Source organism: Pongo pygmaeus, chromosome 1 (assembly GCF_028885625.2).
Source record: "Pongo pygmaeus isolate AG05252 chromosome 1, NHGRI_mPonPyg2-v2.0_pri, whole genome shotgun sequence".
NCBI lineage: Eukaryota > Metazoa > Chordata > Mammalia > Primates > Hominidae > Pongo > Pongo pygmaeus.
Window position 1 is genome coordinate 120553457 of NC_072373.2, and position 16760 is coordinate 120570216.

General features: G+C 45.2%; 1 protein-coding gene across 4 annotated transcripts in view; it reads right to left on the reverse strand.

Annotated features, from left to right (window-relative positions):
• ELAPOR1 (endosome-lysosome associated apoptosis and autophagy regulator 1) overlaps positions 1-16760 on the reverse strand; it is an 88428-nt gene that overhangs the window by 34980 nt on the left and 36688 nt on the right. For all 4 annotated transcript variants that reach the window (XM_054493008.1, XM_054439123.1, XM_054500157.1 and 1 more), the window contains 2 exons: positions 5176-5296; positions 2503-2695 (listed from right to left, as the gene is read on the reverse strand). In XM_054493008.1, coding sequence (XP_054348983.1) covers positions 2503-2695; positions 5176-5296 — 314 coding nt within the window. The remainder of the gene's footprint in view (positions 1-2502; positions 2696-5175; positions 5297-16760) is intronic.

Here is a 16760-nt window from a genome sequence, read left to right on the forward strand (position 1 = left end):
TTTACATGGGTAGGAATTGACTGAGCCAGGTCTGCACCTTATCCAGAGCCTAATGGATAAGGATTATCCTAACGGAGAATGTTAGGACTCAAATGGGGGTTGGTTGCCTTAACCCACACATTCCCGCTCCTTCCAGCTTTAAAGCTCTCTAGCTTTATCTCTGCCTCCAGTATGGTCATGCTAATGAATCTGACACACCAAATTGAACTCTAAAATAACATAACATTAAAATTGGACTACAGATTAAATAGCCACTGCTTGGCTTAGACAAGATTTAAGTATAGGAATGGGAGACATTGCTCCCAGTTTTTAGAAATCCAAGTGTAATACAATTCTTGAGTCCTTCTTATCCATTTGATTGTTTGGGTGTAAGTGAAACTTTCACTTGCTTTCCTCCTGTATTCACTGTCCATATTTAATAAGGAACAATATGGCTGCCTTTCACATCCTCATATCCCCCCACTTTCGCTCCCCAGGACCCAATGTTGCCTTGCCCATAATAAATGTTATTTGAATGTGGCATTATGGAGCAGTGGAAGCTTGAGTTCGAATTTCAATCGCCAGCTGTAAGCTGGATAACAAAGGGCAGGTCATAACCTTGCTGAGCTTCCAGGTCCTCGTCTCTGTAATAGAAATAGTAATGCCTATTTCACAAGGTTCTTGTGAGAATTAGAGAAAATAATATATGTAAAGCATCCAGAATAGTGCCTGGCCTACAAAAGACATATCTGAAATAGATATCCAGTTCTCCAAGCACCCTGGACTGAGCTTTCCAAGAAAATTTTCTAGTCATTGGCGTCTCACAGAGTTTGGAAGATTTCAGCCAGCACTGGGCAAAGGCTAGGCAGAATTGGTTTTAGAAGTTAGCACTCAAGGTGGCTCATGCCTGTAATCCCAGCACTTTGGGAGGCTGAGGCTGGTGGATCACCTGAGGTCAGGAGTTTGAGACCAGCCTGGCCAACATGGTGAAACCCCATCTCTACTAAAAAAATACAAAAAAATTAGCCGGGCGCAGTGGCTCATGCCTGTAATCCCAGCACTTTGGGAGGCCGAGGTGGGTGGATCACGAGGTCAGGAGATCGAGACCATCCTGGCTAACACAGTGAAACCCCATCTCTACTAAAAATACAAAAAATTAGCTGGGCGTGGTGGCAGGTGCCTGTAGTCCCAGCTACTCGGGAGCCTGAGGCAGGAGAATGGCATGAACTCAGGAAGCAGAGCTTGCAGTGAGCGGAGACCACACCACTGCACTCCAGCCTGGGTGACAGAGTGAGACTCCATCTCAGAAAAAAAAAAAAAAAAAAATTAGCCGGGCATTGTGGCACACACACCTGTAACCCAGCTACTCAGGAGGCTGAGGCAGGAGAATCACTTGAACCTGGGAGCTGGAGGTTGTGGTGAGCCGAGATGGCACCACTGCACTCCAGCCTGGGTGACAGAGTGAGACTCTGTCTCAAAAAAAAAAAAAAAAAAAAGAAGTTAGCACCCAAGCCGGGAAGATACCCAAGCTTTGCATATTGTGTTCCAGTCAAGCTGAAAAAGTATATTGGCTGATCCGAAATTCCGTGGTGGAAATCCAGTTGGTTTTTTTGGTTTTTGTTTTTGTTTTTAAGACGGAGTTTCACTCTTGTTGCCCAGGCTGGAGTGCAATGGTGCGATCTCAGCTCACTGCAACTTCCGCCTCCCGATCAAGTGATTCTCCTGCCTCAGCCTCCCAAGTCGCTGGGATCACAGGTGCACACCACCAGGCCTGGCTAATTTTTTGTATTTTTAGTAGAGACGGGGTTTCACCATGGCCAGGTTGGTCTTGAACTCCTGACCTCAAGTGATCCACCCGCCTCGGCCTCCCAGAGTGCTGGGATTACAGGCATGAGCCACCGCGCCCGGCCGGTTTTTGTTTTTCATTGAGACAGGGTCTTGCTCTGTTATCCAGGGGTACAGTGGTGCAGTCATAGCTCAGTCTAACCTTGAACTCCTAGGCTCAAGTTATCCTCTTGCCTCAGCCTCTTGAGTAGCTGGGACTACGGACATGCACCACCACACCTGGCAAATTTTTTAACTTTTTGTAGAGACAGGGGTCTCTCTATGTTTCCCAGGCTGGTCTCAAACTCTTGGCCTCAGGCAATCCTCCCACATCAGCCTCTCAAAGTGCTGGGATTACAGGGGTGAGTCACTGTGCCCAGCTCCAATTGGGTTTTGTTTTAAATAGACTGGGCCATTTAACCTTTGTCCCCCTTGTCCACTCTCTTATTTCCCCATGTTTTTTACTTCCCACAAATGCCTGTCCATCACTGGTGAGTTTAGGCCAGTAAGAGTGGGCCAGGCAGAGTCACATCCACTGGTCTTGTGGGCACAGCTGCAGGCCTCACCCTGGCAGCCTGGCTTCCTCTTCCCTCCATCCTCCCTGCCTAGCCTGAGGGGCAGCGGAGGAGGCTGTCCAGTGTGCCCTGCAGCCCCTTCCCCAGTGGGCTGGGGGTGGGGTGGGGGTGTGTGCAGACTCACGAAGTACAGTTCCCGGTGGACTCAGCAGCACTTTCATCCAGCTCCATGTTGGCTGAGAGGCTGGCAAAGCCATGGGGCAGCTCATCCCACTCATCAAACCGAATGCCTGTGCCAAGGGAGTAGCGGCCCTCAGCGCATGGCTTACACGACTGGTTCTTCATATCCAGAAACTCCCCGGCGTTGCAGGAGAAGGCTGGAAAACAGGGCAGAGACAAGGTGGGGCAGTGAGGTCACTGCAGCCCCAGTAGCGGATGGGCTGCGAGCAGCTGAAGGGAGGAGCGCTGGGTTGGGGTCTAGGAGTTTGGCCCACTAAGATTTAGGACCATGGCATTTACTGTGTGATTTTATTTTTCTTAAAAAAAAACAACTTTTTTTAGCAGTGATATTCCTTGCTATGTGTGATTCTATTTGTATGGAATGGCCAAAAGAGGCGAAGCCATAGAAACAGAAAGTAGATTTGTGGTTGCCAGGGGCTGTGGGGAGGGGCCTGGGGAGAGATTGCTAATAATATGAGGTTTCTTTGTAGGATGATTCAAATGTGAAATGAGAGTGATGATGGTTGCTGTGAATATTCTAAAAACCACTGAATTTTATCCTTAAAGGAATGAATTTCATGGCATATAAATTATATACCAATAAAGCTGTTATTAAAAAAAAATAGATCTAGGGCCATGGATGCTCTGCCTTGCTGTGGGACTTTAGGCTTGTCCCTGGCACTTGTTTCCTTTGGAGAGGTGCCCTGACCATTCTGAGAGCTCTGTGGTGAAGAGAATGCCAAGGTCTCTTGTGCTGACCCCTCTGAATGACACAAGGCCCTTCAGCCTTGAATTTCTCCCTTGAGCCTCTGGCCTCTGCCTTTCTGGTTGTACTGCCACCATGCTAGGTGGGATTCTCATGACCTGTTAACTCAATCATCGCAACATCCTCCTAACTAGTTCCCTATTCTTATTTTTGCTCATTCTGTGGTCAGAGGTACCTTTCTAAAACAGACGTGATCAGGCACAGTGGCTCATACCTGTAAACCCAACACTTTGAGAGACCAAGGCAGGAGGATCACTTGAGCCCAGGAGTTTGAGGCCAACCTGGGCAACACAGTGAGACCCTGTCACTACCAAAAAAAATGTTTAAATTAGCTGGGAGTGGTGGCATGTGCCTGTAATCCTAGCTACTCAAAAGGCTGAGGTGGAAAAATTACTTGAGCCCAGGAGGTCATGGCTACAGAGCTGCGATTGCACCACTGTACTTCAGCCTAGGAAACAGAGTGAGACCTTGTCTTTAAAAAAATAAAAAGTAAAACACGTATGTACTATTATTCTCCTTATTTTAAAAATAAACAGGCACTCCCTTTTGGTTCTAGAATTATGCTCTTGGCCTGGCATTCAAAGTTTTCCATGATTTCCCTCCAGCCTAACTTCCCAGCTTGACCTCCCACTACAAATCTTTCTCCACCTCAACTCCATCCATCACCTTCTCTGTGTTGCCTCTACCCTGGACCACAAGCTTTTCCTCAAATGTGTCACTCTTCATCCACATCTAAACTTTTGCTCAAGTGGCCCTTCCAGCTATGCCTGATCCCTAAATATTCGTAACTCTCATTCTTTCTCATATCATATATGTCTGCCACCCACTAGGCTCTGTGCTCCTCCGGGGATGGCTGGCTCAGTGACTGGCACAGACTGGGAGCTTCAGGAATGTTTCTGAAACAATGAGCGAATGAATGAATGTCTGCACTTTCCACCACCCTAAGCTTCTGAAAGCAGAGTGTGCCCTATTTGTCTTTGCAGTTCACACTGCATGTGCACATCATGGTGCTTACACATAGTGGGACTCACTGAAGTCAGCAGAGTTCAATGAAAATGGCTCATTTGTTTCCACTAGTCACACCTCAGTTCTGCTCAGGTCTCAGCAATATCTATTCATTAATTTAACAAGTATTTATTTGCTCACTTACTCAACCAGGCACTGTACTAAGCTGATTTTAGAATTTAAATATCTTCAAACTCCTTTCCAACTCTTCAAATAATTCCTTAAATCTAGTGCCTGGTTTTTCTTGTTATTCCCTTTGCATTCCTAAAAGAATAATGCAGGGGAAACAGTTGCCAATTGTAGAAAAGTTGTGACTGCAGAGTCACAGAGGCAGGCGCTGGGGCTGCGGCAAGCCACTGCCTTTCCTATTGCATAATCAGATCCACAGTCAGGAAGATTCTTGTCTCCTGAAGTGATGCCTGGAGCATTTTAAAGGACGTCTCTACAGAAACTTAGCCTCTCTGACTTCCTTTTTAAGAACGAAAGCAAATCTCAATCTTCCATAATGACTGATTGTGGCTGGTGAGTGAGTGTAGATTGGAAAGACATACAGAGGCAAAAATGAAAATGTATGCAAACAGTAAAGAATATCTGAGTGCACACAGCTGGCATTGCTTATGCTGTATCCAGTGATGGGATTTAAATTCCTTAAAAAAATGAAAGCAAATTCAGATATCCAGTTTGCATTCATGAAATACTTCTGCATCAAATCTCATAAGGGTCTGGGATGTGGGGACTAATTGGGGAAAAGATCTGATTCCTTAATGCAGCTGCTCTGCCAGGGAGTGCCCAGATTGGATGGCAGGAGACTTGGGGGAGAGATCAAAGCTGAGTGACAGGGAGGCCCTGAGCAGGATAGCTGCTTACAGCACTCGGTGCCCTTGACGGGGTCGGGCAGGCTGGTGCACAGGCCCGGGGTATGCGGCACGGCGACCCTCCACCTGGAACCCGTGCTGTCACACGCCGTGTACTCATAGTGGTACTCAGACTGCAAGGGAGAGAACAGTGGGCAAAATGTGCATTAGCAGTGATCAAACATTAACAGCTTCACACCCACTTGCTGCCCAGCACCATGGCTACTGATGCTCATCCTCTCAGAAACGGACCCTGGGACCCCTGGCAGGGAGCTGATGATCATGAACCGAGTACAAGAACTACAATGATTTGTATCATTCCCTTCCACCCAGCCACGGTCTAGTCCCTAGAAATCATTTTCGTGTGTGACTCTCTTTGTTGTTATGTTTAAGTAATGTCCTTATGGAGCAGAGGAATGTGGGAAGGTAACTAAGGAACAGGCTAGAAATAGGTGGAGTTTTTCTTATTCCAAAGTGTAGAATTTATGAACGAGGACATTCTAAATGGAAGGATGTTCTAAATGGAAGCCTTAGTCCACAAAAAATTTACAAAGGCTCATCACAGAAGTGGTATGTATTTCTATTTCCCTGTGTTTCTTTTTTTTTTTTTTTGAGACAGAGTCTCGCTCTGTCGCCCAGGCTGGAGTGCAGTGGCATGATCTTGGCTCACCATAACCTTCGCCTCCTGGGTTCAAGCGATTCTTCTGCCTCAGCCTCTCAGTAGCTGGGACTACAGGCGAGTGCCACAACACCAGGCTAATTTTTGTATTTTTAGTTAGAGATGGGGTTTCACCATGTTAGCCATGCTGGTCTCAAACTCCTGACTTCATGATCCACCTGCCTTGGCCTCCCAAAATGCTGGGATTACAGGCGTGAGCCACCACACCTGGCCCTATTTCCCTATGCTTCTTATGCTCCTTTCCGCTCAGAAAGACTATGAATTCCCAATTGCATTTTATGAAAACATATTTGGCCGAGGCAGTTGATGTGCTCTCACTTGAGCCTGTTCATCCCTAATTTGTCTGTGCAATGGGAAACTCATAGTTTAATTGTTTTACCTGAGCTAAAAATAATGGAATAACAACAAAACAACCAAATCAAGCATTAAGTAAAACAACAACAAACAGTTCTACTCAGAACAAAGAAAACACAATTGATGTGCCAAATGCCCTTAAGCGTTTCTTCCTCCTTTAAATCTGGTAATAAACAACAGACCACGGAATTAGTGATGATTTTGGCTCTGACAAGTATTTTACAATCTACACTTACCTAAAACTATATTCAAGCCCAGAGGTACTTTGTATTACTGTATGCATAAGGAAAATAGAATTAATGTCCCCCTTTAACCCACGTGAAAGCGTGATTGCATAACATGTATAACATCAAGGAGCTAAGACAAAAAATACAACAGTTTTGAAGTTTGCTAATCTAATAATGCGTCAGGACCAAAAGGAAAAAGCTTTATTTTTGGGGATAGGTAAACACACTGCATTTCATCTATTCCAAGATGCACGCTTTTTCCACATCTAACATATGTGAAATCAAGATGTGTCTTAAAATTGACACAGTAAGGAAGCATTGTGTTATGTTTTAAGGGATAGAGCTTTTTCTTTCTTTATGACACATTAAAAAAAATGGTGTCTTAGAAGCAGTGGCATTTCAGACTTGTTGCAATATGGTAAGGATGTAGTTTCTTTTCTTTTTTTTTTTTTTAGACATTCACTTGCTCTGTCACCCAGGCTGGAGTGCAGTGGCGTGATGACGGCTCACTGTGATCTTGACTTCCTGGGCTCATGTGATCCTCCCACCTCAGCTTCCCAAGTAGCTGAGACTACAGGAGCCACTACAGGTACCACCATGCCCAGCCAATAGATTAACTCTTGACCAGAATCTTTGGCTTCGGATGTAGATGTCAATGTCATCTAGGAAAGAAAGACCATCAGGATGGGAATTCTTTGTGCCCTCTCTGGGTCTATTTTTCCTAATAATTCTTGTCTTTTCCTCATCTCAGACTCTGAGGATAAATAGGGCAACTATACATATATGATGTCAATCCACTTCTTAAAATGATACTCTCAAAAGGGTTTTGCTGTAAGAATGAGGGGTAAAATCCACTGTGTATAAATTAAATGGAGAATTGAGTGAGCAAGGCAGAAAGGACTGTGTGGTGCTTGTGAACATATTCATGCTGGTCTTTTGTGTAGTGTGGTCACAGTTCCCAAATACCATCTCGTTTGATCTTCATGACTCCCTATAAGGCAAGTAGACCAGGGGTTGTTTCCTTCATTGTACAGATGAGAAAATAGACTCTCAGTGGCGTGATAGCTTGTCCGAAGTCACCCAGCCGATAAGTCACTGAGCTAGAAATCAGGCCTTCCCACCAGGAATCCTCCTCCACCCTTCTAGACTCTGACCAAACACAGACTCACACAGGCCCAAATTTAACAGCCAAATCTAAAAATTAAACATGACAGTGTTGGTTGTCTGCCAGCAGCCAGGCTCACTTCTGAGGCCCGAGAATTGGTGTTAAAATATCTAATCTGTTCGAAGATCATCTCAGTTCATTCTGACTGCATTTGGCCTCTTAGAGGCACATGGGCCAAATCCATTACTTTTCATCGTCTTTCATTTGATGTCCCCTGGGTCTCACTCAGGTGGGAGGTTTGCTGAGGAAATGGTGGTTCCAAGCCTAAGAAAATTTCCCTTTCAACATGTGTTCATTTACTTCATGCCACTTGGGGATATTTACTTAATTCAAGGTGGCTGGTTCTAATACACCTGTTTCAAATCTGAACTACACTTCGAGATCACACCATTCAAGACATAAGCTTAGGGCGGGGCATGGTGGCTCACGCCTCTAATCCCAGCACTTTGGGAGGCCAAGGTGGGTGGATCACCTGAGGTCAAGAGTTTGAGACCAGCCTGGCCAACATGGTGAAACTCTGTCTCTACTAAAAACACAAAAATTAGGTGTGGTGGCACGCGCCTGTAATCCCAGCTACTCAGGAGGCTGAGGCAAGAGAATCACTTGAACCTGGGAGTGGGGGCAGAGGTTGCTGTGAGCCAAGATCGCGCCACTTTTCTCCAGCCTGGGCAAAAAAAGCGAGACTCCATCTAAAAACAACAAAAAAAAGACATAAGCTTAGAGAGAGTTAAATCAGGGATAGAACTGGCAGGACTCCTCAATTATATTCAGCGTTCTGCAAACACATCAATTCCCTGACAGTACTTCAGTTTACTCAGTGATCTGTCTGAAAGTATATAATTTGCATAAAGTGCAGGTCTACAAAGGAGCACATAAACACATTCAGTATGTACATCCAGCACGTAACTCCTTCCTCCTCCCTGTGCACAATTCTATGACGCGCACCCGAATTACACTGCTAAATGGGACACAGCAGGCAGTGGGTGCTGCCTGTTCATCACAAAAATAAAGGAAGGGTTTAGAAATGAGGGGGTGGGGACCTTTAGTTAGTGCATCCTTCCCTAGCATCACCCAGCCATGTAATACTCCTGGGCACACGAGAAGGAAGAGGAAAAAAAACCCTGAAACTGGAATATGCTTTGCCTGTACTGACTGATCTGTCGGTAACACTGATCTTTCAGTTCTAGAAGAATTCACTCAGACTCACAATATTTTTAGTCCTTACTGTCTAGGTATTGAATGGACTTCTGAAATGACCAAAAAAAAGAAAACTGTCAAGTCAGGATGGTACCTGGATGGAAATCTGTCCTTCCTTCTACCTTCCCACCACTTGCTTTCAAAATAGTATCTGTTACTTTTAAAAATGATTATCAAAGTAACAGTTTAGAGGCCAGGCGCAGTGGCTCACATCTGTAATCCTGGCACTTTGGGAGGTCGAGGCGGGCGAATTACTTGAGGTCAGGAGTTCGAGACCAGCCTGGCCAACATGGTGAAACCCCGTCTCTACTAAAAATATAAAAATTCATCGGTCATGGTGGCATGTGCCTGTAGTCCCAGCCACTCAGCAGGCCAAGGTGGGAGGATGACCTGAGCCTGGGAGGTTGAGGCTGCAGTGAGCCGTGATTGTACCACTATATTCCAGCCCAAATCACAGAGTGAGACCCCGTCTCAAATAAAAAAAGGAACTGTTTATAGATTAGAGATTGGAGGTAACCTATGGGTTAGATGCTAGAGCTATACTTCGTTACCATCCACTGTGGAAGATTAATAAGGTTTAAGCTGGTTAGCTGATGACAGAGATGTGGTCCACAATTCAGGTGTAGGAGAGTCCTAGGGACTGGGTTAGCCTCTTTCACGTGCCCTAAGTAAATAGGCAAACTAGAAGTGATACCACCACCCCTTTCCACATGGTGCTTGACTTCCCTAAGCCATAGCTGCCTCATTGAAAAATGGGGATATACAAACCCCTGCATCATAGAGGGGCTGGGCTGCTGTATAGTTATGCAGGCTATTCATAAGGTTACCTAGCTCAGGGCATGAGTGGAGGGTGAAATCTAACTCAAGCCTTGCATGCTAGGTGGTATGCCCTATTCAGGTGTTGCATCTGCCCAGAGAGGGAGTGCCTTTTCTCCATGTGCGATAGGGCCCTCTGTGAGCATGATTAAGATGATGTAGGTCAAGCACATCACATAGTAGGTTTTCCAACCTCCAAAACAATTCAATGGTAAATTATTTTACCGTTTTACAGGTGGGAAAATTGAGCCATTGAGAGGCAAAGTCACTTGCTCAAAGCCACACAGCCAGGAACTGCCAAACCAGGATTAGACCCAGGCTATCTGAGTCCAGAATCTGTTTTCAAGGCTGCCGGTGTTTGAGAGCAGCCTGTGTAGGCTCCTATCACACTTACAAACCGTGTCTGGGGCTCAGCACTGGCTCTCAAGCTGCTAAAAACTTTGCAACGAAAGCCAAGTACTTAAAAAATTTTGCAAACAAGGCCCAAGGGGAAGGGACCCAAGTCCAAAGCTGTGTGCAATGGGAAGGCGGAAAGGCATTTTGAACCTTGTTGGAGGTTCAACAAAGACATCTATTGTTTGTGCCTGCCCAGTGTCCACCCCCCTTCTTCTGAGAGCAGCACCTCTCTGGGAGGAGCTATTGCCTCCTTATTACATACAGAGTCTTGATGGGATTGTCAAGTGAGGTGGCCCACCTTCCTCTGCCATGGATGGACACATGACCCACACTAGCCAATCAGATGCTCTTTGCGGATAAGTGGAAGATGGGATGAGGGGGATGAAGACATTTAGCCACTGAGCAGAGACCTCAGGTGGGTGGGAACTGAGGGAGGGATGGGGCAGGAAAGTGGGGCAGCAGGGGATAAGGCCCCTCCTTACTTCCCAGTTCTACCTAGGGCTGGCCTTGGTGCCCCTCAACCAAACTCCACAGAATAAAAACATAAACACCATGCCAAGTGAAATAAGCCAGTCATAAAGACAAATGCTGTATGATTCTACTTATACAAGGTACATAGTAGTCAAATTCATAGAGACAGAAAGAATGGTGTCTGTCAGGGGCTAGAGGAGCAGGATGGGGAGTTACTGTTTGATGAGTACAGCATTTCAATTTTGTAAGACAGTTCTGTGGATAATGACGATGGTGGTGCCGATGGTAGCACAACAATGTGAATGTACTTCATGCCACTGAACTGTAGACTTAAAAATGATTAAGCTAGTAAATTTCATTATGTGTATTTTACCACAATTTTATTATTTTTTTAAATAGGTGATACCACAGATCCTAGAGAACATGCCCAACCTCTGAGTTATTCTATTGAGTACTCTAGAAGGTAGAAGTCTGATGATCTGATAGTCTAAATTTGAGAAATATCTCCAAAATAAAAAATATTTTTATAAAATATAAATCTATATATACTTAGAGATGGTGTCTTACTCTGTTGCCCAGGCTTGAGTGCAATGGTGCGATCACAGCTCACTGCAGCCTCAACCTCCCGGGCTCAAGCGATTCTCCCTCCTCAGCCTCCTGAGTAGCTGGGACTACAGATGTGCACCACTGTATCTGGCTAATTAAAAAAATTTTTTTGCAGAGATGGGGTCTTGCTATGTGGCTAAGACTGGTCTTGAATTCCTGGACTCAAGCAATCCTTCAACTTTGGCCTCACAAAGTGCTGGAATTACAAGTGTGAGTCACCACACCCGTCCAAAAATATTTTCATTATCATCCAAATGATTGGCCAAACTCAGAAACACCAAGAGGGAGGAGCGGAAGGCAGCAGGCAGAGTGCACATTGTAGCAGTGTCACTGGACATACCCGGGCTGTGGCGTTCCCTCACGCTTATTTGTTCACTATTGACAGCTTTCAAAAACCTTGCATTGCAGTTGTGCAAATAAATATTAAGTGCTAATTTTTTTCAAACATTCTATTTTTAGAATAAAAATGTTTAAATGTCTCAGAATTTTTTTATTTTATTATAAAATATAAAATATTTATACAGCGCAGAAACAATATCTCAGAAGATATTTTTAACTTGGAATATGTCTGTTCTTCTACATTCTAAGAAAATGATGTTCACTCATCCCACATTCAACAAGCACATACTGAGGGCCTGTTATGTGCTAGGTTCTGGTGAAGCAGTGGTGTTTAAAACCTGTGGATTTAAACACCACTAGAGCTTTTACGTGTATGTGGTGGGGAGTGTGCTAGCAAGGATGAGATGGGGAGGAGATAGACCATAAACACACATTCCGAAGAGGTTTATTGCCATTACAAGCTGTTGCTTGCCCCCATTTCTCCGGAGCAGGGTCTTGGTGTCTAAGGACTGTGGCAAAGACAGTAACACATCTCTAACTCCGATCTGACTAACCATTAAACCACATTGTTTCTCTTCCAAGTGATGGTGGTTTGAAAGCCAGGACAAGGCAGCTCCCACAGACATTTACCCTAGTTGCTTCGAAACAACCCCTGCAACAGCAGAGCTAAGAAGACAGGGATGACTGTTCAGAACACTCCAAGGGAGAAGCACAAGATGACCAGGTGGCAGTGAGGTCTACTGTTCTACCAGCCTTCTTCTTCCTGCCAGGGCACTTCTCCAGCCCAGCTGGCCAACAATGACTGCAACGGATGGCCCAGACTGGCTGGAAAGCCCCTCGAATGGGGCCTCTGGGGATTAACATGGGCACTCTCCAGCCTGCGAAGGTCCTCAGGGGATGCGAGGGCTAGTGGTGAACTAAAACAAACAGTCTCTGAGACTAGGAAAAAATGACCTCGGTGGTCATTCGATTCATTCTATCCTCATTCTCCTCATTTGTAAAATGAGACAGTTGGACTTCTAAGATCAGACAACTTCTAAGACTCCTTCCAGTTCCAAGAACTTATTATTTTGTACTGGTACCAACATGGAAATCTGTCCTTACTTCCATCTTTTTCCCCTTTTATTTATTCATTTCTTTTTTTTTTTTTTGAGATGATGTTTCGCTCTTGTTGCCCAGGCTAGAGTGCAATGGTGCAATCTCGGCTCACCGCAGCCTCTGCCTCCCGGGTTCAAGCAATTCTGCCTCAACCTTCCGAGTAGCTGGGATTACAGGCGTGCACCACCACGCCCGGCTAATTTTGTATTTTTAGTAGAGATGGGGTTTCTCCATGTTGGTCAGGCTGGTCTTGAACTCCCGACCTCAGGTGATCCGCCCGCCTCGGCCTCCCAAAGTGCTGGGATTACAGGCGTGAGCCACCTCACCCAGCCCCTTTTCTTTCAAAATAGCACATGTTAGTTAAAAATAATTATCAAAGTAATACCTGTTAAATGAAGGAAGGATGAAAATACAGACTAGAATAAAAAAGAAAATAAAAATCTGGGCTGGGCGCAGTGGTTCACGTCTGTAATCGAGGTCAGGAGTTCCAGACCAGCCTGGCCAAAATGGTGAAACCCCATCTCTACTAAAAAATACAAAAATTAGCCTGGCGTGGTCGCAGGCACCTGTAATCCCAAACAGGAGAATCGCTTGAACCCAGGAGGCAGAGGTTGCAGTGAGCCGAGACCGCACCACTGCACTCCAGCCTGGGCAACAGAGTGAGACTCTGTCTCAAAAAAAAAAAAAAAAAAAAAACACAAAAAAAAACAAACCTGCCACAAGTCCACCAAACAGAGATAACTACTTTTAACATTTTGCTGTATTTCTTTCCAGATTCTGATTCTATACATGCATGTACACATGCAAATGAAGATCATACGGTATATAGTTTTGTATTCTGACCTTTTTCCATTTAATTTTAGGTCAAAAGCACTTTCCCATATCCTTAATGGCTGCATCATAGTTTCTTTCACCATTCCCCTATTGTTGGACCTGGAGTTGTGTTCCATTTTTCCTTATTTTAAATAATATTGCAATGACACTTTCTTTGTATCTCTAATTATTTCCTTTGGATACATTCCCAGAAGTGGAATTACTAGGTTAAAGAGTATGAGCTTCTTTGAGATTGTTGCTCAAGAAGGGAGATTTCTAAGAGAAAACAGACATCCTTGAGTCTTTTCTTCCACTTTTACTTTTTGATGTGGTAAATTTATAAAACCTATTATGGCAAATTTGAAATACATTATTTCAAATATATATTTAAAAAAACAAAACAGTGCAATGAGCCCCGTCTCATCACTCAGCTTCAATACTCACCAATTTCTGCCGTTCTTTATCTATCTTTACCCCACTACATCTGCCTCCACCTGCTCCTCCCACATGAGATTGTCATTTTTCATTTTTCATGGTCCTTTTTTTTTTTTTTTTTTTTTTTTGGAGACAGGGTCTAACTCTATCACCCAGCTGGAGTGCAGTGGTGTGATCTCGGCTCACTGCAACTGCAGCCTTGAACTCCCGAACTCAGGCCATCCTCTCACCTCGGCCTCCTGAATAGCTGGGATTACAGGCGTGCACCACCATGCCTGGCTAATTTTTTTGTATTTTTAATAGAGATGGGGTTTCGCCATGTTGCCCAGGCTGGTCTTGAACTCCTGAGCTCAAAGCGATCTGCCTGCCTCAGCCTCCCAAAGTGCTGGGATTCAGGCGTGAACCACCATGCCGGCCTCATGGTCCTTTTTTAAAAGGTAAAATTTATATACATTGAAATGAACAAATATTAACTCTACAATTTTGATAAATGGCTATATTTGAGTAAAACATTAACAGGGCTAAGAATAACTACCCAAAGACTATTGGGAAAAAGGGAACAACTTCCCTACCTCCCCTAACTCCCAGAGAGAAAAGACAGAGCTAAGCAGGTGTCTCACATTCTGAGTCTCAAAACCACTGCTGCATAAAGTCACAAGCAGGAAAGGAAGCAGAAGATCAACATGACTCGGGTTTGTCTTGGCTGGGACAGGATCTGCGTTAAGAAACAGGTTCTTAAGTAAACCTGGGTTTTGTCTGGAGCAAACTTTAGACTGGATGCCTTGGGGTCTGGAGGAGGCCACTTCTTCCCTTGTTCCCAAAGGATCTGCTTTCAGAAGAGAAGTTTCTCTTCTCTCATAGTCCCTAAAAAGCAGATTCTTTGGGGAGAATGTCAAGATTAGCAGCTGGGTGCAGTGGCTCACGCCTGTAATCCCAACACTTTGGGAGGCCAAGGCAGGAGGATTGCTTGAGGCCAGGAGTTCAAGACCAGCCTGGGCAATATGGCAAAACTCTGCTCTACAAAAAAATATAAAAATTAGCCAGGTGTGGCGGCACGTGCCTGTAGTCCCAGCTACTTGAGAGGCTGAGGTGGGAGGATTGATTGAGCCTGGGAAGTGGAGGCTGCAGTGAGCCATGATCATGCCACTGTACTCCAGCCTGGGTGGCAGAGTGAGACACTGCCTCAAAAAAAAAAAAAAAAAAAGGATGATGAGGCTGGGGTCGCCAGGCAAATGCCCTGGAGCTGGGTATAGCAGAGTCAACAGGTAGTTGTTGACTCAGTTGCAAATGCTTCTTTGCCTGGAAAGTACCTGACCCAGACCAGAGCAGATTCCATTAATCAACCCCAAATTAATGGAAGCCTTGTGTTACTTCTGACAAACTCTAAAAGTTCCCTGACTGTTAGGGAGAGACTAACCCTTTGCTGGGAAGTACCAATGAATTCCACTTAGCATAGGAACATGGAAAACCATAGAGAAATGTCAGAATTTGCAACATGAGTCCCCCAGATGAGACTTTCTCTCAGGCCCAGCCCTTGAGGGTGTTTTGTGAACTCCTGGTTTCTGGACTTTTTGCTTCAGAGTTCTCTGCTCAGGCTTTGGGTGGATGGACTGGTTGAGGCTCAGGGGCACTGCGACCTCACCGTGTCCCATTGTGAAGAGGAGGGCTGAGGGGAGAGGACGTTTTCCATTGTTCTCCAGCTGGTCACACGGAAGCCTGGGGAAGGCAGCTGGGCTCATCCCACCCTCGCTCCCTCCTCCCATTCCCTTAGGACTGCTGACTCAATAGGGCCTGGGTGCACCAGCTCTAGACCTCTGGGGCCTATGTTTGTCTGATCAAAACTGCCTGGAGATCATGTTAAAAACACACATTCCTGGCCTCTACCACCAAGATCCTGATTCTCTAGCTCTTCTTCTCCTTCCTCCCCTTTTCAAAACTCACTCTTCTGTGCCCCAAGCCTTAAATATTTATCCCATTTGAAAGTAAATTACATAAACAAATATCCCACAAGACAGGGGTCCTTAACCTATGGCCCACGGACCATTGCTCATATACGGCCAGATGCAGAATTTCAGATATGTGCATTTTTCTGGGCAGTGGGTCCATTGTATGACTTCAGATCCTCTAAGGAGTCTGTTATCCCCCTCCTCCTCCCTACACAGGAAAACATTGCCACCTGCCCTCATGTATTAGTAATTTTAAAATAGCTTAATATTTTACCAAACCAAGGCTGTTTACTTTTTAACAGGGTGGCTGCAATACTTTAACCCAGTGATTTTCAAATTATGCTCGAGTCTAGGGGTTTAGAAGAAAGCCAGCCCCTTCAAAGGGGGAAGTAGAGAGTCCCCCATTAATGGAGCAATCTTTTAAAATATCTTTTTCTTGTTCATGCTTCTAAGTTAAAATTTTGTTTGAACCAAAAATTTCACACACCAAAAATGTTAGGATGCCAGAGTTTTGACTTGAACGAGTTGCTAAAGGTGAAACTGCAGGCACCGAGGCAGACGCATAGGGTCAAGGGTGACTTTTTGGCTTCCCTTTAGTCATCCCACGTAATTAGTTGCTTCCTCTACCTACAATTAAGACCTCCTCTCCCCCAGAGCAAGCACCAGACCCAGCAGCAGTCGAAGAAGCAAATGCACCCCAGTCCTGCTGGCCTCTGCTGGCCGTCCTCAATCCTTGGACCGTCACCTAGCAATACAGTGCTGGGGTGTGGGGGCTCCCAGTCTACAAGAGTCTGGGGGAACCCTGGCCTTACACTGCCCTTTCTTTCAGCATTGCTCTATTCTACTCTGGCTTTCCAGCTTTATTTTGATCATTTCCAGGTTTATTTTGATCATAAACCACACAGACAGCACCTGGTCCCCCTGGCAGGGCCTACCCCGCTGGCTTAGCTATGGACACATCACACAAAGCAGACAGTGGCCTCCACACGGACCTGGGGTAGTTTGTATCACCATGCTCTGGGCCAGGCAGGACCTTGACCACGTTGTCCAGTCTGT